This window comes from Salmo salar, chromosome ssa08, assembly GCF_905237065.1.
Source record: "Salmo salar chromosome ssa08, Ssal_v3.1, whole genome shotgun sequence".
Taxonomy (NCBI): Eukaryota; Metazoa; Chordata; class Actinopteri; order Salmoniformes; family Salmonidae; genus Salmo; species Salmo salar.
In genome coordinates, this window is record NC_059449.1 from 627,934 (window position 1) to 651,161 (window position 23,228).

The 23,228-nt window shown below is 41.0% G+C and overlaps 2 protein-coding genes and 1 pseudogene across 12 annotated transcripts in view; 1 reads left to right on the forward strand and 2 right to left on the reverse strand.

Annotated features, from left to right (window-relative positions):
• Window positions 1-1,829: 1,829 nt before the first annotated feature.
• On the reverse strand, window positions 1,830-11,037 carry LOC106610001 (caspase-3-like; annotated as a pseudogene).
• Window positions 11,038-11,071: 34 nt separating this feature from the next.
• LOC106610002 (DNA-directed primase/polymerase protein) lies at window positions 11,072-19,446 on the forward strand. 7 transcript variants are annotated; one of them, XM_014209093.2, is made up of 7 exons: window positions 11,072-11,317; window positions 11,996-12,211; window positions 12,439-12,533; window positions 14,764-14,840; window positions 17,090-17,179; window positions 17,373-17,411; window positions 17,613-19,446. In XM_014209093.2, the coding sequence occupies exons 3-7, from the start codon at window positions 12,519-12,521 to the stop codon at window positions 17,635-17,637; spliced, it is 246 nt and encodes an 81-aa protein (XP_014064568.1). In that variant the 5' UTR covers window positions 11,072-11,317; window positions 11,996-12,211; window positions 12,439-12,518; the 3' UTR covers window positions 17,638-19,446. The 7 variants fall into 7 exon arrangements, 6 of the variants coding, with proteins under 6 accessions (XP_014064568.1, XP_014064566.1, XP_014064563.1 ...); XR_001329821.2 differs by having other exon boundaries at window positions 11,074-11,317; window positions 14,738-14,840; XM_014209091.2 differs by lacking the exon at window positions 12,439-12,533 and having other exon boundaries at window positions 14,738-14,840.
• A 1,641-nt stretch (window positions 19,447-21,087) lies between these two features.
• The window catches only part of LOC106610003 (long-chain-fatty-acid--CoA ligase 1), a 54,618-nt gene continuing 52,477 nt past the window's right edge, over window positions 21,088-23,228 (reverse strand). For all 5 annotated transcript variants that reach the window (XM_014209094.2, XM_045722635.1, XM_014209095.2 and 2 more), the window contains one exon: window positions 21,088-23,102. In XM_014209094.2, the coding sequence (XP_014064569.2) occupies window positions 22,962-23,102 (141 nt within the window). In that variant the 3' untranslated portion in view covers window positions 21,088-22,961. The remainder of the gene's footprint in view (window positions 23,103-23,228) is intronic.

Here is a 23,228-nt window from a genome sequence, read left to right on the forward strand (position 1 = left end):
TATTCCAGTCTGTGCTAGCAAAACAGTCCTGTAGCTTAGCATCTGTGTCATCTGACTTCCGTATTGAGCGAGTCACTGGTACTTCCTGCTTTAGTTTTTGCTTGTAAGCAGGAATGAGGAGGATAGAATTATGCTCAGATTTGCCAAATGGAGGGTGAGGGAGAGCTTTGTATGCGTCTCTGTGTGTGGAGTAAATGTGGTCTAGAGGTTTTTCCCTCTTGTTGCACATGTAACATGCTGGTCAAACTGAGGTAAAGTGGATTTAAGTTTCCCTGCATTAAAGTCCCCGGCCACTAGGAGCGCCACATCTGGATGAGCATTTTCTTGTTTGCTTATGACTTTACACAGCTGGTTGATTGCGGTCTTAGTGCCAGTATTGGTTTGTGGTGGTAAATAGACTACGAAAAATATAGATTTAAGCTCTCTTGGTAATTTTTTTGAACCTTTATTTAACTTGGCAAGTAAATTAAGAACAAATTCTTATTTACAATGAAGGCCTGGGAACAGTGGGTTAACCCCTTACACTCATGGGAATTGGCCTATTTGGATAGGGCTAAATTGATGTTTCTTACACTTTTTACATATTTCTTCTGTATGTATGTATGTATGTATATGTATGTATGTAGCAATTTAAAGGGGACATTTTGGAGATGATGGAGAAAAAAAAAATTGACTAAAGGTGAGGGCTCAAAAGTTCAGCTGACACGACTGAATCCTAACATTACACTGTTGATTTTATGTGCATTTTACATTTACTGAACTATTCGCCGCATTTGCTGATAAGGAAATCTGAAAATACTCTGGAAACATTCAGTAACATGATAAGAATATTCTTGAAACATTTTGGGTAGGTGCAACATAAGACAAATAAATGACAAGGGTTTGAGTGAGAGGTGTAACTGGTGTTTCCAAGTGGCAACACACCTCTCCAAAGTGTGCACAGTTTCCTAAATAACGTCAATGCACTTTTATGACTCATAGCACTTCATAGTTGACTTTTCTTTTTTGAGCTCTCCTAGTTGTGCCGTTGAGGAACTAGAGCAAGCACACTTGCCGTTGTTTTCTTTGGAACACACCCCTGCTTCCTGCCTTTACACAAGAACTGTTGTTTATGCAATCCAAATACGATCCATTATAAATAGCAATCTGGGTCAGGTGGGCATCATTTGAAAGCCTGTTCTATTGTCAACAGGACTAGCTAAACTATAAAATTACAAGACAATTCAGAGGAGAAGATCGTAATTTCGGTGCACATAGAATGGAGTTGAGTTAGGGTTAACTGCAAACTTTCTTCACAATAGAACAAACAATACTCATTCTGTTTAGGACAACCCAGGCTATAATGCCACGTCATCTTGTAACTGTATGTCAATCATAGTGCTCATAAACATTGACTCTGTATATGCCAAGTTTTATGATATGGAAGTGTATATTTGGACTCAACAGGTGTTTGACTTGCTTGTATGACATCATCAAAATGGTATTTATTATAATGTTTTATCTTTCAAAATACATCAAGTCCTCATAATTTAATTGCCTTGTTCAGGGGCAGAACAACAGATTTTTACCTTGTCAGCTCGGGGATTCGATCTAGCAGCCTTTCGGTTACTGGCCCAACGTTCTAACCACTAGGCTACCTGCTGCCCCAAATAGTGTGGTCTACAGCTTATATACCTCAGGCGAGCAAAACCTCGAGACTTCCTTAATATTTGATTTTGCGCACCAGCTGTTATTGACAAATAGACCGAGACCGCCACCCCTTGTCTTACCAGACTCGGTGAAACATAAGATATTACAGTTTTTAATGTCTCGTTGGTAGGAGTCTTGAACAGAGCTCATCTAGTTTATTATTCAATGATTGCACATTGGCCAACAGTACAGATGGTAGAGAAGGGTTACCCACTTGCAGACAAAATCTCACAATTTGGACCTGCGTCCCCTGTATCTGCCTGGTCGGGTATCTGGAGTAAATGCTTTGCGTCCGACTCGTTAAAGAAAAAATATTTGTCCAGTTCGAGGTGAGTAATCGCTGTTGATATCCAGAAGCTCGTTTTGGTCATAACAGACGGTGGCAGAAACATTATGTACAAAATAAGTTACAAATAATGTGAAAAAAAACCACACAAAATAGCACAATTGGTTAAAAGCCCGTAAAAAGGCAGCCATCTCCTCTGGCACTATTCTGATTATTTAAAATATTTAATAATGTAATTAACTCCTGCAGAATTAAGCAGTTCTTGCAGTAAAATTATACACCAATGTACATTTTGACTCAGGAACAGGAGTGGAGAAATATGATTTAGCAGACCTGAAATCTTATCAGAAACATATTAGGTAATTTTCACAGCTTTCAATTCCCGTCAAACTGATGTCATGTGGAAATTTTGCACTGCATTTTCACTTTATCACATAGTCGGGCAGTTGCAGATGGGTTATTAACAATTGCGGGCGGGTGTGGTTGAACAAACAGCTGATTCCACGCATCACTACCGGAGTTCACCTTTAAGCCTACTGTCTAGTAGTGCTTCTACAACTGGGCCTTTAATATGTAGGCAAAATGTATTGTCCAAGTTAGAGAGGACAAATCCTCTCTACTATCATCATACACATCCTACCGGCATACCACACACTTGTTTACGCCGGGACAGGAGCAAATGTTGTTAACCTACAAACGGAATAAGCATTTGGTCATGTTCAGGTCAGGAAGAGCTTGCAATTGACCGTTTGGAGTCGATTGAAAGAGACAGATTTCATGAAGGAAGGCGAAAGAGAAGCAAGTCTTATTTCTGGAGAATACATTTTTTTACAGGATAGTTTCTTTCACAGTACAACTATAATGGACCTAAACAATATCCTGCAATTTAAAAATATATATATAAACAATTTAAACCAACACAAAAGACAAATGTAACATAATCCCTTGAGGAATGCACTTTGACTACTCATTCAATTATCCAACAAAATGTGTGGTTCTAGACATTGTAAAAATAATACAATAAAATGTTTAAATAAAACTGTATGAGACACCTGAGGAGGGAGAATTGCTGGTGCTTGTAGACGAGTTGCACATCCATGATTTGATTACAACACACTACCCCTGCAATCTACTCCCACATCCTCCGTTAAACTTAACACAAAAGGGATCATTCAGTAAGAAACAGGGTTGGGGTCAATTCAACTTTCAAATCAATCAGTACATTTAGGAAATTAATTAAATGTAACATTTACAATTAGGATTTTTCATTTCCTCAGTTGACGGAATTGAAGCATGAAATGACCCCAACCCTGAAGAAAAGTCAACTTCTCTGTGCATGACATCAGGATGAAAGCATGACAGAGGTTTCAACCGCCAACATAAAATGTGATACTTAAGCCTACAAGTTTAAACCAAGTCCAACTTGATCCAGAGCGATTGAGCAGTGGTGTTAAAAATTCAGCTAATACAATCCACAACCAAAACACACATCTATTGCCCTCACTCAGATAGAAGCTAGCCTGATCCCAGGTCTGTTTTTCCTCTCTTGCCAACTCCTATAACAGTGACCATAGCTGTTGGCGAGACAGCTAAAATCGATCTGGGACCAGGCAAATGAAGAGCTTCTTCACACCGTTCTCCTATCAGGGTGTAAAGTACATCTCTTTGGTCAGCATTGATACGATGCAGGGGACCTGCTTCTTGGCATCAAAACCAGGAGAGTTTGACGCAGACTCAAACTCTGTCGCCACCTTGTGGTTGACCCGGGTCAGGATGTGTTGGACCTCCAGCTCTTTGCTGTACATGTCAATCATCTCACACAGCGATTGGATGTACCAGGAGCCAGTCTGTTCCCCCACGAGTAGTAGCCTGAGGGAAGATGTGTGAGAGTGCATAAGAGTCAAGGGCCTGGTTTGAATAATTCAGAAAATGCATCCTTGCTCGAGATAATAACAGATCTTAATTGGATGGATTGGTAGAAGTAAGAGGGTGGTAGCCTTTCTTTCACAGATCCAACTACTTATAGATCTGTGCATATCTCCAGGAAACAAGGCAACTTGACTGGAGAGTGCTTTATGTATGTGTGTGTGGCTTTGGAACATATCTTGGACCTGGAGCTGTGGAGTAGGCATAGAGGAAGTCTGCTTCCACGGGGATCCTGGTCGAGCTCCCGTCTGAACTGCTGTCTGCCTCGATGCCCACGTCCAGATCAGTACCTCTGCAAGCCTGCATGTCACACACACAGGGAAACAGGAGAAATGGTCATAGTCACACACCCAAAACGCAAAGGCTAACTTTTGAACCATCCCTCACCTCTTGACTTCCGAATCGTACTACACCGGCTCTGACGCTTGTTGGACGTGGCAGGGCAGCCGAGAGCTGCCCAGTGACACAAGCCTAACAGATGAGCTAAAAGAGGCTAAACTACTTCCATGCTCGTTTTGAGGCAAATAACACTGAAACATGCATGAGAACACCAGCTGTTCTGGAAGACTGTATGATCACGCTCTCCGCAGCCAATGTGAGTAAAACCTTTAAACAGGTCAACATTCACAAAGCCGCAGGGGCAGACGGATTACCAGGACGTGTACTGCGAGCATGCGCTGACCAACTGGCAAGTGTCTTCACTGACATTTTCAACCTCTCCCTGTCAGAGTCTGTAATACCAACATGTTTTAAGCAGACCACCATAGTGCCTGTGCCCAAGAACACTAAGATAACCTGCCTAAATGACTACCAACCCATAGCACTCACGTCTGTAGCCATGAAGTGCCCTAGAAAGGCTGGTCATGGCTCACATCAACACCATTATCCCAGAAACCCTAGACCCACTCCAATTTGCATACCGCCCCAATAGATCCACAGATGATGCAATCTCTATTGCACTCCACACTGCCCTTTCCAACCTGGACAAAAGGAACACCTATGTGTTCAGCTTTCAGCTCAGCGTTCAACACCAAAGTCACCTCAAAGCTCATCAATAAGCTAAGGACTCCGAGCCTAAACACCTCCCTCTGCAACTGGATCCTGGACTTCCTGACGGGCCTCCCTCAGGTGGTAAGGGTAGGTAACAACACATCCGCCACGCTGATTCTCAACACAGGGGCCCCTCAGGGGTGCGTGCTCAGTCCCCTCCTGTACTCACTGTTCACTCATGACTGCACGGACAGGCACAACTCCAACACCATCATTAAGTTTGCTGAAAACACAACAGTGATATAATTGATCACCGACGAGACAGCCTATGGGGAGGAGGTCAGAGACCTGGCTGTGTGGTGCCAGGACAACATCTCCCTCAACGTGATCAGGACAAAGGAGGTGATTGTGGACTACAGGAAAAAGGAGGACCGAGCAAGCCCCCATTCTCATCAACGGGGCTGCAGTGGAGCAGGTTGAGAGGCTCAAGTTCCTTGGTGTCCACATCACCAACAAACTAGCATGGTCCAAGGGCACCAAGACAGTCGTGAAGATGGCACGACAAAACTTATTCCCCCTCAGGAGACTGAAAAGACTTGGCAAGGGTCCTCAGATCCTCAAAAGGTTCTACAGTTGCACCATCGAGAGCATCCTGAATGGTTGCATCACTGCCTGGTATGGCAACTGCTCGGCCTCTGACCGCAAGGCACTACAGAGGGTAGTGCGTACGGCCCAGTACATCACTGGGGCCAAGCTTCTTGCTATCCAGGACCTCTATACCAGGCGGTGTCAGAGGAAGGCTCTAAAAATTGTCAAAGACTCCAGCCACCCTAGTCATAGACTGTTCTCTCTGCTACTGCACGGCAAGCGGTACCGGAGCGCCAAGTCTAGGTCTAAGAGGCTTCTAAACAGCTTCTACCCCAAGCCATAACACTCCTGTACACCTAATCAAATGGCTATCCAGACTATTTGCATCCCCCCCCCCCTCTTTTATACCGCTGCTACTCTCTGTTGTTCTTCAATAACTCTACCAACATGTAAATATTACCTCAACTAACCGGTGCCCCCACACATTGACTCTGTACCGGTACCTCCCTGTATATAGTCTCGCTATTGTTAAACTGCATTGTTGGTTAGGGGCTCGTAAGTAAGCATTTCACTGTAAGGGCTACACCTGTTGTATTCGGCGCATGTGACTAATAACATTTGATTTGACTGTGGACGAGACTGACCTGTTTTGTCAGTAGGGGATTAAATTAACCTCTATCTTATACCTTCTTTTAACCTTAACTTCATATTGTTGTTCTAGTGCTTTTGTTTCACTTTAATTCCATCTAGAAAACAAAAACCCCAAACAGGTGCAACGGCTTTGTAAATCTGCTACTGTGTAGTTTTAAAAGTCGGATCTAGGAACAGTACCTGGATGAAGAAGAGTTTGGGCTTGCCCACCAGCGAGTTGCAGCGGTCACCCCGGAACAGGCTGGTGAGCCTCTTGAGCTAGATGGAGGCATCCGTCCCGAAGAACACACTATCGTCCCCGTGACTCAGCAGGACACACACGAATGAGGCGGAGCGGCTGTGGTCCTCCTTGGAGGCTGGAAACACAACATCAAGTTTTAGATTGGTCCTTCACAGAATTGACAAGACACTTTAAAGGAGAAATCTGCTGTTGCTACATACATTTTTGGACTTTGTATTGATGTACCCTTAGTTAAACTGTTGTACACCATCAGAACCCAAAATATAAGCTTGCTAAGTTACTTCAATGTTTGTAAACAAAGTAAATGTAAACAAACACTGTACAGCATTTTAAAACATGGTTAAAACTATAATGTTGATATCATGGATGGTCAGTCCTGTCTATGAGTTTGAAAATGGTTACATTTCTTCAGCCTCATCTCTCAGCTTTTTACCAAAACATGGTGGGGGTAAGTTTTGTTATTGTTTCAACTGCGGATTGCCCCTTTAAAAGGTAGACAAGAGCAGTATTGGGACTATTTCCAGAACAACAAGTGGGAAGCGAGACGCTCATTTTCTCCACCATTGTTTTCACACAGCTATCACGTTGCAGGTGAGTGAATGAAGTGCAACAGTGCACATACTGTGAGAGCGGATAGTTTTGCATCCCACTCATCTGCAATGTCTTTGGTTAACCCTGTTGCTCGTGGCAACATCATACTGTTAATTCTCAGTTAAGTACAGGAGACTATGTACCTTTACCTGATTTTATTGTGAATGGGCTGCTTTTAAAACTTAATTTACTGAATGTCTTCTGTGTATGATCTTCATACGAAGACAAACCTATCTCTGTAGTGGTTGTCAGTGGTGATGCTGACTTTCAAACATGCTTACCTGTGGTTAAAACATGTTTGATCTGGTCCACTGTCTGGTCGTTGTAAACCTTCACCTTATAACCCAGTTTCCCAAACACCTTAATCATATTGCCTGCATCCACATCTGTGCCATTGCGTACATTCATACCTTTAAAAACAAAGTCAAGTTATTAGACTAATTCTATTTGCTTTCTGGATATGGAATGTGTGTCATCATTGTGTACATACAGCCTTTACACAGTAGTGGGAAAAGTACCTTATTGTCATACTTGAGTAAAAGTAAAGATACCTTCATAGAAAATGACTCAAGTAAAAGTGAGTCACCCAGTAAAATACTACTTGAATAAAAGTCAAAAAGTTTTGTTTTAAATATATTTAAGTATCAAAAGTAAAAATATAAATACTTTCAAATTCCTTATATTAAGAAAACCCAACAGAACCATTTTATTTGTATTTTATTTACAGCTTGCCAGGGGCACACTCCAACAGTCAGACATAATTTACAAAAAAAGCATGTGTGTGTGTGTAGTGAGTCCTCCAGATCAGAAGCAGTATGGATGACCAGGGATGTTCTCTGTTTAGTGAGTCCTCCAGATCAGAGGCAGTAGGGATGTTCTCTTAATAAGTGCGTGAATTGGGCCATTTTCCTGTTCTGCTAAGCATTCAAATGTAACAAATACTTTTGGGTGTCGGGGAAAATTTATGGCGTAAAAAGTACATTATTTTCTTTAGGAATGTAGTGAAGGCTCAGTTGGTAGAGCATGGTGTTTGCAACGCCAGGGTTGTGGGTTCGATTCCCACGGGGGACCAGTACGGATAAAAAAAAAAAATGAAATGTATGCATTCACTACTGTAAGTCGCTCTGGATAAGAGCGTCTGCTAAATGACTAAAATGTAATGTAAAAAAATGTAAGTAAAAGTTGCATAAAATATGAATAGTACAAAAAACTACTTTAGTACTTTAAAGTATTTTTACTTAAGTACTTTACACCGCTGCATTTACACATATTCTTACAGTAGTAACCCAGCAGACAAAGCTGGGTGAGGTAATGTCATTACAACCAGTTTACATAATAATAAAAAAAAATATAATATTTAACCTTTATTTAACCAGGTAGGCCAGTTGAGAACAAGTTCTCATTTACAACTGCGACCTGGCCAAGATAAAGCAAAGCAGTGCGATAAAAACAACAACACAGAGTTACACATGGGATAAACAAACGTACAGTCAATAACAATAGAAAAATATGTGTGTGCTGTGTGTGCAAATGGGGTAAGGTGGTAAGGCAATAAATAGGCCAATAGTGGCGAAGTGATTACAATTTAGAAATTTACACTGGAGTGATATATGTGCAAATGAGGATGTCTAAGTAGAAATACTGGTGTGCAAAAGAGCAGGAAAACAAAAACAAATATGGGGATGAGGTAGGTAGTTGGTTGGATGGGCTATTTACAGATGCAGCAATCGGTAAGCTGCTCGGACAGCTGACGCTTAAAGTTAGTGAGGGAGATATAAGTCTCCAACTTGAGTGATTTTTGCAATTCGTTCCAGTCATTGGCAGCAGAGAACTGGAAGGAAAGGCGGCCAAAGCAGGTGTTGGCTTTGGGGATGACCAGTGAAATATACCTGCTGGAGCGCGTACTAAGGGTGGGTGTTGCTATGGTGACCAGTGAGCTGAGATAAGGCGGGGCTTTACCTAGCAAAGACTTATAGATGACCTAGAGCCAGTGGGTTTAGCGACGAATATGTAGCGAGGACCAGCCAACGAGAGCATACAGGTCGCAGTGGTGGGTAGTATATGGGGCTTTGGTGACAAAACAGATGGCACTGTGATAGACTGCATTCAATTTGCTGAGTAGAGTGTTGGAGGCTATTTTGTAAATGACATCGCCGAAGTCAAGGATCGATAGGATAGTCAGTTTTACGAGGGTATGTCTGGCAGCATGAGAGAAGAAGGCTTTGTTGCAAAATAAGAAGCCAATTCTATATTTAACTTTGTATTGGAGATGCTTAAGGTGAGTCTGGAAGAAGAGTTTACAGTCTAGCCAGACACCTAGGTTTTTATAGTTGTCCACATATTCTAAGTCAGAACCGTCCAGAGTAGTGATGCTAGTCGGGCGGGCGTGGGCAGCGATCGGTTGAAGAGCATGCATTTCGTTTTACTAGCATTTAAGAGCAGTTGGAGGCCACGGAAGGAGTGTTGCATGGCGTTGAAGCTCGTTTGGAGGTTTGTTAACACAGTGTCCAAAGAAGGGCCAGATGTATACAGAATGGTGTCGTCTGTGAAGAGGTGGATCAAAGAATCACCCGCAGCAAGAGCGACATCATTGATATGTACAGAGAAAAGAGTCGGCCCGAGAATTGAATCAGGTTATAATGATGTAATTTCAACTAGTTTCACCCACTGGGAAGAAGCTGAACAACAAGCTTTATGCAAATACAAAACATAAGTATTAGACATAGACTAGACACGGGAAAAACATCACCCTATGTCAACAAATGAACAAACACAATACCTGTTCTTCTGTCAAAGTTCTTGTTGTTGATGATGATACACTGGCCAATGCAGGGGTAACTGAGACTGTACCTGAAGCTATGGGCCTGAGGTTTGGCGTCCACCTGCATAGACCCAGAGCCAGCACAGGGGCCCTCGCACCTAAGAAATAATAAAACAGATGCCACTTAGCAGAAGCTTTCATCCAAAGTCCCTTGCAATCTAGTGATTGCATAGCCTACATTTTCATCTATGCATGTTATTCCTCTGAGAATTGAACCTACAACTTTGTCATTGGTAGCTCTTAACAACTGAGCCACACAGGACCACTAGTTAGATCACAGCAATACACCAATCTGATACTCTGTGTAAGTCAGATATCGGACTGGGTTTTGAGTAAGGACACACGTGAACTGTTGAAATACTTTTGAGCATCCTTACCTCCTACTTTCCTCAAAGTAATCACTGATCAGACATGTGGATTGTGTGGAAGCTATGAGGTGGTACCCTTACTTTTCACCTGCAGAATCATCAGATCAGTGATTACTTTAAGGAAGGGCTGAAGAATGCATTTCAAAAGCATTTCACAGGCAGGCCCTTAACGCAAAATTATCCCAGGGGTGTTGCCATGTGACTGACCCTGTGCCTTCCCTCTCAACCGGACTGGTAAGCCATTTCTATGACTAAAAAGAGAAGACGTTTTACATAAGAGATACAATAGATCTCTTATTGTAAACGTCTATTTTTAGTCATAGATATGGCTGTGTGTGTGTGTGTAAACTATAGGCGTGATACAAAAACAATTTGGTCAATTTCCTGTATGTAGTCTAGCTATACTGGCCATGGACCAAATTTGGCATCAGACTCCACGACCACAACACGATCATCAAGTAACAATGTAGCCGAATGTCCTGATTTCATTACAATTATTTTAAATAACATTTGAAGGTCCGACTGTCTGGTTAAATATCGACACTCAAACCAACTTTACCACGGTTGGCTAGGCTACTTCGTAAAATGCATGCATTGTGATAACAAAGCATCTCACTCTTGTCCACTGCCCCGCCTGGCGTCAACGCAGTCCGCAGCACTCAAATCGTTTGCTACTGACATGGTATTCTGCGAATCGATTTCAAACAAATGTCAGTGATTATATAAAAATTTTCGTAGTAAAGTTTTGGCCAGACCGTGCAAATTGCCAAACTTATATAAAGCCAATATACTGTATGCATATGTCTTCCTGGAGTTCTTTGTTACAAACAACAGTCAGCGACCAACCAATAGTAGCGTCCGGAGTAAACGATATTAGGTTACGTCATCATCAAAACCAACGCAAGGGGGCGTTCGGTTTACACGTCCACACCACTCATATGATCCCATCTAAAAAAAAACATTAATAATACACGTGTACATGTAACTTGTGGCTCCACATTGGTGGGCTATATGCATTTGTAATATGTAATAGCCATATTGCACGAATTCAGCTTATGAGACAAAAGTACAATGTGCTCAACTATTTGGATAGTAAGGCACACTTCTAGCGCATTGGAAGTACGTCACTTTTCGCAGCAAAACAACGTTTTCCAACACGGGTTCCTGTAAGTAGATAGAGTCACTTCCTGCTGTAAATCGAATTCTGTAACGGTAGCCTAGCTTAGCAAACGTTAAGCAGGTTTTACATCTTATTATACATTTTAGTGGTACTAGCATTAACAACATTACTGGTACATATTACACTCAACTCTGGCTAAATGTGTGTATGGCTAGTCTGATTTAATCAGGCTGTAATACACAATTAATTAGTACCAATTCCTACACAATTGAATGCTTGTAAACAAAATTATGAATGTAGCATTAACAACATTACTGGTACATATTACACTCAACTCTGGCAAAATGTGTGTATGGCTAGTCTGATTTAATCAGTCTGTAATACACAATGAATTAGTACCAATTCCTACACAATTGAATGCTTGTAAACAAAATTATGAATGTAGCTAAAACAATCTTGTCATGTCCTTGCATCCAATGTGTCTGAATTTGAAAGTTGGCCCTAGCTAGCTACATTTCTCCAGCCACATCCCATCCATTCTCTGTTAGGCCTAATAATGATGGGGCTTCACAATCATATTCTTGTGAATGCAAAATCAGAGATGGATCCATAGGTCTATAGTAATGCCTTCAGTATTGATCATTGCTAAAGTTAGATATGGAAAAACACTGACACGACTAAATTAAATTAATCAAATAAAAATGTTTTTTCTTCTTACATGCAGAAATGACTGGTGGCAGCCTGCATCACATAGAAGATGAACAAGGGTGATTGGGGAAACAGATTGAAGAAGGTGGAACAACTAGCTCAGTCCTTCCAGCAGTGTCCCTTGTCCTCTCGCTACAAACCAAGGCTGTCCCGGCTATGGCAGCCATCCTCCATATGGAAGCTCTTCCCTCGTCAATGTATGGCTATCAACTTTGCCCAGAGTTGCAGAGAGGTACGCACCAGCATGCCTGCAGTAACGTGATGCCAGATCCGTTTGTGCTGTCATGTTTGACATTGACCTAGGATTTGACAAGACGGCACAAACAGATCTGTATGTCTGGAGGACTTTGTGCCCTTTTGTGTGACGTGTGTTTCATTGCACTTCCATGTGTCATAATTAGAGAAAAAAGGACATTTGTTTTCAGCTAACTGTAGTTTGGACTGCCCTCTAATTCAAAGGACGTACACGTGTTTGCACTTGAGAAGGAACAGGCCAAGGTGGGTCAGAGGATCTTCCTGGTCACCAGTTACAGTGAGCTATGGCACTTCTACAGGTATGTGTAAGGTAACACCATTCACTTCAATACAACTTTATTTATACCTTCAGAGGCAGTTAAGAAATAAGAAAGTCCGATTTGTCATAACTGAAGATTGTTAACCAATGGTACTACTGCACCTTAACCCTTTCAGTTTCAACTGTAGTCAGTACCTACAGGCAATCTCTGATGCATTGCTATGAGGTAATCCCAGAGGGGGCTGTTTGCAAGCTGTATTTTGACTTGGAGTTCCACAGGCCCTCCAATAAGGGCTTTGATGGGAAGTGCATGGTAGACTCCCTCATCCAAACATTGATTGCTTCCTTCCCTCTCAAGTGCAAAATATACCTGGGTCAAATATGTTGTTTATGCTGTTAGTTATGTCATTGTTATGACAATTGACTTTACACTGACATGACACACACTGTTTAGATCAGCCTGTTGGCTAGGTAAACTGGCTAAACAAATTCATGGTTTGTGGCATGACAGTGTAAAGTCATTTGCCATAAAGTGAAACCAGCTGTCGAGGCTGTTTGACATCTGTTAGGTAATTGTTATGACCGTAGCCCTTATGACAGGTGGTCCAAAAGTGATCCGTAGAAGGATGTTTTTTGCTGTACATTCTGAGGAATTAAATGTTAATGTAACCGCTCTCAAATTCATAGACAGAGCTATGGATGCAAAGATTGACTTGCAGAATTTTAATCATGTTTTTGAGGCTATACAGTGTCATTGTTTACAAACAATGGAGCAAAACTAGCTTATATTTTGGGTTCTGATGGGGTATGACAGTTAATGTGGAAATTTAGCAAGTTGAGATGACTAAACTGCTTTGACTAACACTAGATTGTATACTGTCATGGTCCAACATATTGATGCAGTTGTAGCTAAGATGGGGAGAAGTCTGTCTATAATAAAGCAATGCTCTGCCTTAACAACACTATCAACAAGGCAGATCCTACAGGCCCTAGTTTTGTTTCACCTGGACTACTGTTCAGTCGTGTGGTCAGGTGCCACAAAAAAGGACTTAGGAAAATTGCAATTGGCTCAGAACAGGGCAGCACGGCTGGCCCTTGGATGTACACAGAGAGCTAATATTAATAATATGCATGTCAATCTCTCCTGGCTCAAAGTGGAGGAGAGATTGACTTCATCACTACTTTTATTTATGAGAGGTATTGACATGTTGAATGCACCAAGCTGTCTGTCTAAACAGCTCGGACACCCATGCATACCCCACAAGACCTGCCACCAGAGGTCTCTTCACAGTCCACAAGTCCAGAGCAGACTATGGGAGGCGCACAGTACTACATAGAGTCATGACTACATGGAACTCTATTCCACATCAAGTAACTGATGCAAGCAGTAAAATTAGATTTAAAACACAGATGAAAAAACACCTTATGGAACAGCGGGGACTGTGAAACAACACAAACATTGGCACTGACACATGCATATACACACACACACACGATAACATATGCACTATACATACACATGAATTTAGTACTGTAGATATGTGGTAGTGGTGGAGGAGGGGCCTGAGGGCACACAGTGTGTTGTGAAATCTGTGAATGTATTGTAATGTTTTAAAATGGTATTAACTGCCTTAATTTTGCTGGACCCCAGGAAGAGTAGCTGCTGCTTTGGCATTTTAGAGAATTTAGCAGTACGTCCAAACAACCGGCCTCACAACTGCAGACCACGTGTATGGCGTCGTGTGGGCGAGCAGTTTGCTGATGTCAACGTTGTGAACAGAGTGCCCCATTGTGGCGGTGGGCTTATGGTATGGTCAGGCATAAGCTATGGACAACGAACACAATTGCATTTTATCAATGATAATTTGAATGAGCAGAAATACAGTGATGAGATCCTGAGGCCCATTGTGAGGCCCATTTTATTTTTTTAAGGTATCTGTGACCAACAGATGCATATCTGTATTCCCAGTCATGTGAAATTCATAGATTACCGTAGGTCCTGATGAATTTATTTCAATTGACTGATTTCCTCATATGAAATACTGTAACTCAGTAAAATCAATGAAATTGTTGCATGTTGCGTTTATATTTTTGTTCAGTATAGATATTAAACTCAACTTCACAATATTATTGCTTTTATTTTGGAGGTAGAAAATGCATTGTTTTCTAATCAATGTAGGCTCATGCTGATTTAAAAAAATATCTCATCAGTCAATCAAGTATGTATTTTGTCTTTTTTAAAAGGGCAATTTATCCATTTGATTCTGCAGCCAGTGATGAGCGTGCATAGGAGGGGAAGTGAACTTGAGAATGACGTGGGCGGAGTCACAGAGGACAGTGGCAAAAGGTCTGTCCTTTGATGTTCTAAAACAAATTTCGGTAACACTTTATCTTATCATTCCAAAAGATTTAACGCAATTAGTAACTAAGAAACAAATTGATAGATACATTCAATACAACAACACAATACTAAAGAGTTCAGAGACACAAAAATAATAGGTGTCTTTTGGGGTTTAGAAAAGTCAGGTCCATAATTATTGGCACCCTTGATAAAGATCTGCAAAAAAGACTATAAAATAAATAATACAAATACTGAGATATATTGCATGTTCCAGAAAATGGGGAAATTATATTTTATACTAATACAATTGCTCAGTGAAAGAGCTTTTGTTTAACAAGTAATACAAAAAATCTCAAATATAGGGGTCAAAATAATTGCCATCCCTCTTTTCAATACACTAGCACCCTCCCCTTGTGAGGATAGCGACACTGAGCCTCATTCTAAAATGTTTAATAAGATTGGATTGAAGAGGGCAGTCGATAAGAGCAGACAAAGGATATCAAGGATCTTGAAAGATTCTGTATGGAGGAATGGTCTAAGATCCCTCCCAACATGTTCTCCAATCTCATTAAACACTCTCAACAGGCTCAGTGTTGTTATCCTCACAACGGGATGGTGCTAGAGTATTGAAAACAGTTGTGGCAATAATTTTGACCCCTATCTTTTTTATTAAACAAAGTCTCTTTCTCTGTGCAGTTGTATTAGTATAAAATAATTTCCAAAAAATGTTGAACATACAATATAGCTCAGTATTTGTATTATTTATTTTATAGTCTTTTCATGGTCATCTTTATCAAGGGTACCAATAATTATGGACCTGACTGTAAATCACAGAAAGAACGGGTGTTGTCCACTTCTTTGTGGGGAGAACACTGGTAGCCTCCCAAAGAGTCTTAAATTGAAGGATGACAAACAAAACAATATCTTTCATAGAAGACAGAAAGGCTATTCAGTTCAATAACCCCTGTGTTTTTCAGTCAAAACCAGTATTAGCCAGCGGTTTAATATTGGCAGAGAAATCTCCAGACCTGGGTCAAAAACATATGTCATATTCCTTAAAATGTTTGGGGTGAGCTTGACGTAGCCTGCATGGCGCAATGGAATAGTCCCAAAAGTGCAAACTCAAAGTTGTGTTCATTCGTGTGTGTACAGTACCAGTCAAAAGTTGACACACCTACTCATTCCAGGGTTTTTCTTTATTTTTACTATTTTCTAGAATAATAGTGAAGACATCAAAACTATGAAATAACACATATGGAATCATGTAGTAGCCAAAAAAGTGTTAAACAAATCAAAATATATTTTATATTCTTCAAAGTAGCCCCTTTGCCTTGATGACAGCAAAGGATGGCATCCAAGGATGTAAGTTTACAGCAGCTGTTAGATAAATACTGTATATGTATTATTTTAGATGCACTGTATGTATGTATTATGTGTAGATTGATGAGAAAAAACAATTGAATCCATTTAGAATAAGGCTGTAACGTAACAAAAACGTTAGCTAACAGTACACTTTAACTTGATATTAGGTTAATGCTGTTTTACTACGCGATACATTTTAAAAAACAGCCGCGTTTGACACGATTACCTAAACATACTGACCAGCTCCAATAGATAGATGAGCGCTATATGGCAGACCAATCCAAACTCATCTCTCGGCATGTCCAGCCCACTCATTATCTCAGCCAATCATGGCTAGCGGGAAGGTTGCTGACTTTTTTTGTGGCTAAACCAACTATGCTCATAATTTAACAATTTTATTCGTATTTACAGATGGCATACAAGTTTGATATTAGGCACATGAAGGTTCACATGTTCGAGAAGGCATTTCTGCCCCCCAAAAAAACATTTTGATTAAAAAAATATTTTTTATGTTCAAACAGCCCTCCTGTGAAGTCGTGACTTGCGACATACGCCTAGTTTCCTGAATTGGGTCACAAAGGTGGAAAAAGTCAATGAGTGAATACTTTCCAAATGACAATGCCCCCATTGTTAGAGCACTTAATCCCGTCTCTTGTCAGTATATTGATATGCTTTGGTGAATTTCAAATGTTTTCTTGATTCCTCCTTTTCTTGATTCCTCAACCTCCTTCTCAAAATGCATCTGAGGAGAAGATCCTTGGCTCCTCCCCTAGGACCTTCTCCAATGTGTTGTGAGGAGGAGGCAAGAGAACATAAGGAATTTAGGGTATACTTTTGAGATTAACACCCTGCTTTTGTCCCCCTGCCTTTTCTGGCCTTTCTTCCCCCCACAGGTGGATCTTAGAGGTCTGGTACCAGAAGTGTCCCGACCCTGTTTGCAAGAGCTTCAGATATTCCAGTACACGCTGGTTAACACTAAAATGGTATTGACTTTGATTAAATAGAATAGATAGTATATACTAATAATAGTATTGACACAAGTCATCTTATAACCACAATCGAGAGCCTGTGTTTTAGGCGATTGTTATACCAGTACGTCATTAATTGAAATGACTTTGGAACAGCAGGAAATCTTACAGATTGTGCCTTTTTAAACCAATAATTTCCCCCTTCCAGGTTACCCATTACCCCAGGACATCTGCGTCAGCTACAATGGTGAGTTCTGTACCGGTTCCCCTCACTGCTACAAAAGTCACACTTGTTGCCATTTTAATAGAAAATTACATCTACAGTACCCGACTCTGTTGGGTACCTGACTTCCTCTGGCTACATGAATGGGTAACTCAAAAAAGAATCGCACAGTAACAGAAAAAATGTAGACGGTAATAAGTTGTGAGTTTGTCTATTTGGCGGCAGGATGAGGAGGACCAGGCGTATCTGATGGACGACATGGGGAACATTGAGCTCAGCTAGACACCCCCAGCGGAGAAGTACCAGGGGGGCTCGGCAGCAACACTTCCCCAGGGAGATGAGGCAGATGACCAGGCCTACCTGGAGGCCCTGGAGGATGTCGAGAGAAGCACAGGCGATTTGGCAGAGGATGATGTCCCAGATGAGCTTCTGCTCCAAACCATGACTGAGTTTGAGTCCCTCAAAGATTTGTGCTTGTCGGGCCACTAAGTGCATTTTCCTTCAGTTCTGTTCATGGAGACAAAGGGTGAGCAGGCTTTTGCTCCAGCTCAGAAGGAACCCACCCCATTCAACTACTATGTACATATTAACTAAATTACCTTGACTAACCGGTGCCCCCACACATTTACTCTGTACCGGTGCCCCCTGTATATAGCCTCGCTTGTTATTTTACTGCTGCTGTTTAAATATTTGTTACTTTTATTTTTCTATTTTTTACTTAACACTTGTTTTTTCCTTAACTTCTTAAAGCATTGTTAGTTAAGGGCTTGTAAGTAAGCGTTTCACTATAAGGTCTACACTTGTTGTATTCGGCGCATGTGACAAATAAGATTTGATTTGATTCAAGGGCTTGATGCTTAGTTGAATTAAGTGTGTTGAGGTGCTGGGCTGGAACAAAAGCCTGCTAGCCTGTGAATTTCCAAGAGCAGAATGGAAGAAGACTGCATTAGAGGGAGGTTATACTTGTCCAACAGTACATTTGTAATACAGTAATTCAGTACAATCCTCAATTTCAATTACTGGCTGTTAATGCACTTTATAAACAGAGGTTTTTCCCAATTACCTAGGCCTATTCAATGCAAGGTGCGTTATAGCAGTGGTCTCCAACAGGTCGATTGTAAGCTACCAATAGCTCGCAGCCCACCTATGAGTAGCTCGCCAAACAATTCTGAAAGTACATGCAATTTTCACGTGTTCCTCGCAAACTGTCAAACAAATATCACACACCACAAGCTCCCAGCTACTATCTAGTCAATGCAACATTGACAGTATCCCACCCCTGGTCAGCCACTATTGGCTTAAAAACCCAAACCTAACACAATATCTGCCAAATTAATTTCCAGGAATATTGCTAGTCTGTCTGCGTCGTGCGTTTGTCTATCACTCCGTGTGTAGCCAGATATAACTGTCTTGTGGGTTGACATAAATACTTTCCCCAAACCTTCTCAATTATCATAAGTATATCATTTGTATCTATTATTTGCAAACTTTGCCATGAAATGAGCAGCCGCAGTACAGAACCGACACATTAGACAGCACATTCCTCACTCTTTAGATGCGCAATTAAAAGGCCAGATGCACAATTAAAGGGTAAATATTTTTTTGTTTTCTTCCAGATTTAAGCATTGACATAGACTCAGAACATCCAATTTTGTTGTTTCTCTATGAACAATTGTAATTGAGAGTGAAAACAAAAAATCTATACATTTTAAAAAGTAGCTCTCATGGTAGAAAAGGTTGTGGAGACCCCTGCGTTACAGCGTGGCACACTATAACATACATTTAAAGGTCATTTACGGTTAAGCCGACAATCTCCACAAATGTCTGTGAATATGCTGTTAAAAAGAGCATTGTCGGCTGTGTAGGGCGCTTCACAATAAAGCACCTTGCATTGAATGCCGGCCCTACTGGTTGTTCTGATAGCATGCAATTGTATATAGCTTGGTAGGATGTTTCTGATAACTGAACATTGATAAACTACCAACTCCTTACCTGTTTTCTGGTACTTGTTTGTTCTGGATTATTTTGACTGAATTTATAAACATATGACTGAAAACCATTTATCTGCAAATTGAGTCATCAAGCATGTGTCCACAGGCATGGAAGGAAGCTAAAGTAATTCCACTGCCTAAAAATAGTAAAGCACCCTAAGCTGGCTCTTATAGCTGTCTGTTCTTAGTAAACTGATGGAGAGAATTGTGTTTGACCAAATACATTTTACATTTAATCATTTAAATGTAAAATCCCACAAGTAGTGAGTGGATACATTTTCATTTGTACTGGTTCCCCGTGGAAATCGAACCCACAACCCTGGCATTGCAAGTGCCATGCTCTACCAACTGAGCCAAACTATATCATTTTTCAAAGAAGTTAACTTCTGAATTTCAGATATAGGGCACTCAACCTGTACTGCACTTACTCAAATTAAAGATGATTGGTTAAAATAAATGGATAAGATAGTTGGAGCTGTATTGTTAGATTTCAGTTCAGCCTTTCTTATTGATCATAAATTGTTATTGAAGAAACTCACTTGCTATGACTTTACGTCACCTGCGATCACATGGTTGGAGAGTCATTTATCCAATAGAACCCAGTATTCAAGGCAGTTGCCTTGGGCCGTTACGCTTCTCTAGTTTTACAAATGATTTGCCACGAAGCTAGAATGACTATGTATGCGGATGATTCCACACTTAACATGTCAGCACCCAAAGCCAGGGAGCTCACTGACATTCTAAATAAAGAGTTAGTATCAGAATGGGTAATAGACTGGTCTTAAATACATACAACTAAAGCATTTTATTTGGTTCAGAACCTAAGACCTAAACCTCAACTGGAGTTGTGCATAAAGGGTGTGACCACTGAGCAAGTTGAGGAAGCGAACTCCTAGGTATGACAGGATGGTCAATTATCATGATCAAGTCATATTCACAAAGTTGTGAAGATGGGGAAGGGGTATGTCTGTTATAAAAATATGTTCTGAGTTGTTTTTATACAAAAATCAACTGTACTGGTTGTTAAGGCTCTGGTCTTGTCCCACCTTGATTACTGTGTGTCCGGTAATGTGGTCAAGTGCGACAAAGAAAGACCTAGCAAAGTTGCAGCTGGCTCAACACAGAGCAGCACATATAGAACTAACACGCCAGTCCATCCTGGTTGAGGGTTCATGATAGATTAACGGCTTCTCTTCTAGTTTTCATGAGAGATATTACTGCAATGAAAATTCCAGATTGTCTACATAATCAAATAACATTCAGCTCAGAGACCCATGCATATCCCACAAGACATGCCACCAGGGGTCTCTTCACAGTCCCCAAGTCCAAAACGAATTCACGGTAACGCATAGTATTATACAGAGCCATGATCGCATGGAACTCCAAACACTCAAGCAAACAGTAAAATTACCTTTAGGAAATGGATTAAACATCTCATGGAACGGTGGGGACTGAGGCGACAACATTTAGTTGTATATTGTATTTCTTATGTGTGACTGTCCTTGTCTATCAGTGTTACTTGTCATGTGTTTTGTGGACCCCAGGAAGAGTAGCTTTTGTAGAAGCATCTGCTAACACGAATCTAAATAAAACCATGCATTTTATAAAATGAAGTTTAACGTTTGTGATGACTGAAATCAACAGTTTCATCGTATTGCGTACAACACAAAGAATGTCCGTATACAAAAAAAGAACAAGGAATCAGAGAGTGCAGGGACAAACAAGTGTTTATTTGGTACAGTCAAGTAAATGAAAAAGGTATGATTCTTACTCCTGTACAAAACACATCGAAACCGAAGTCGATTTAAGGAGAGCTCAAGTTCCTAGTCTTGGCCATCTGTGACGGTGTCTCGATAACGTGATCCAAGCAGATAAACCCAATCAGGTACAGAACAATGTTAACAAACAGGTCAATGTGCATCATGAGCACTTAATTCATTGTTAAATAACCTGAATTCACAAAAAGGACCCTTTTTGTTAGATCGCAAAGGAGACTGAAATGTCTATAAATGTGGTTCCTTATATAGAGGTAAATGGTTGGTTAGGCCTAACACAATCACTATTTTTGTCCAAAAAAAGCAAGCTTGCAAGGGGCCAGTGAGTCATGGCTTGGTGCTGGTCTAAACCAGCTTAACCTGATCCTTCTCCAGGGTATCCTTCATTAGGCATCAAATGGGAGCAAACATCTTGAAATGGATGTGGAGTGTGCAGTCCAATTGGACAAAGATCAGTTTTACCACCTCCGTTTGAAAACATTTAAACGCATTGGATTTGTGTAAGCATGGGCTAGCCAGAGAGACTTTGCATCATGTCTTACACCCAATTATTCATTTTATGTGAATGAGTGCACATTTCAGGGAGAGAGTCGGAATTGGGCAGCTGGCTCCTGATTGTTGCCTTCGGAATACGACCCAGGTTCCAATTGGCCGACAGGACAGGTACCAGCGTGTGCATTTTGGCACATTGAGGCCACTGTAGTTTTAAGGACACTTACGGAATAAATGTTTGTAAGAGCAGAAACGTCGGTGGCACTTTGCATGTGCAATACCAGAACGAAAAACACACAACCTAGTCTTTTATCCCTGACGTGTGGGAGGCTTGTTTCCTTTGCCAGGCTTTTGTACCATTAGCGGTTCAGAAGATCATAACACCTTTCTGAATGGACGTCTTCCTACTTGTCTTGTGTGTAAAATAGATCTGCCACTGTTCAGAAAGGTTTAGACTAGGCCTTCTGACAGTACAACGTTGAAAACAATGGAATGCAGAGAAAATAAAGAAAACATGGCACTTCTACTGTATCAACCATGACCCATTCATGTCCTCTCGTGATATTTTTCCTTCTACAGACACTAGAGTAACATTCATCAATGATATTAAATATCACATTAAATTAAAAGAGACAAACATTAAATAGACTGCTAGAAATAGCTACTGTATCTCAAGTTGAACAAGGCAGTAGGGTGATACTGAAACATCTGCATGGGTATGGTCTTAACATAACAAAAATATAAAACTAAAGTTTGTCAGAACTTAGAGATGATTAGTAAAAATGAGTTAATTGAAACTGCCACAATTGAGGGATTACCGACCGTGAGATGGTCGAGAAACTCCAAACAGACGACTCATCGGCACTTGAAATGGCTGACAGGAATGGTTGACACATGGACAGTAAGGCATGAATCTCCCCCTTTCACTCCGGCCTAGATATAAACAAATGTAGATAAACAACCTGTGCACTGCAATTTACTTCTGAAAGTGATTGTGCTGACATGATCACATTTGCCGTAAACGTCTGGGGGAAGAAAAAAAAAAACCAATTTGCCTTTAAAAGTCTAATGGCAGTGCACGGGTCTACCTGCATTTGTATGAATCCCGGTCTAGGCCTCTAACATAACCGTCTCCCTCCCTCTCTCACCATCTCTTCTACAGCACAAGGGGACCAAAGACACTTTGTCACAGTAGACAAGGGAGGGCACAACCATTGTCAATCATCACATCCGAGGAGCATTACATTCAAGTGGAGAGGGCTATGGTTTCCAGATGATCGTCACCCTCTGCTTCCCTTTCCCCTCTACCGGGGGGTTCACATCTTGATCGTCGCATAGAGCAGGTCAATCTGCTCTCGGAAGTGATTGCGGAGGTCGGTCCTCTTGGCCTTGAGCGTGGGCGTCAGGAGGCCGTTCTGGACGGAGAACATCTCTGTGTGCAGCGAGATCTCTCTCACCTGCACGGGACAGAGAGCATGTTATTCATTATTCCACTTATTATGCATTTAGCTTTTATTTAACAAGCCGAGTCCCATTGAGATGCAAATGTAGTTTTTTTTTTTTTATCCAAGAGTACTCTGGGC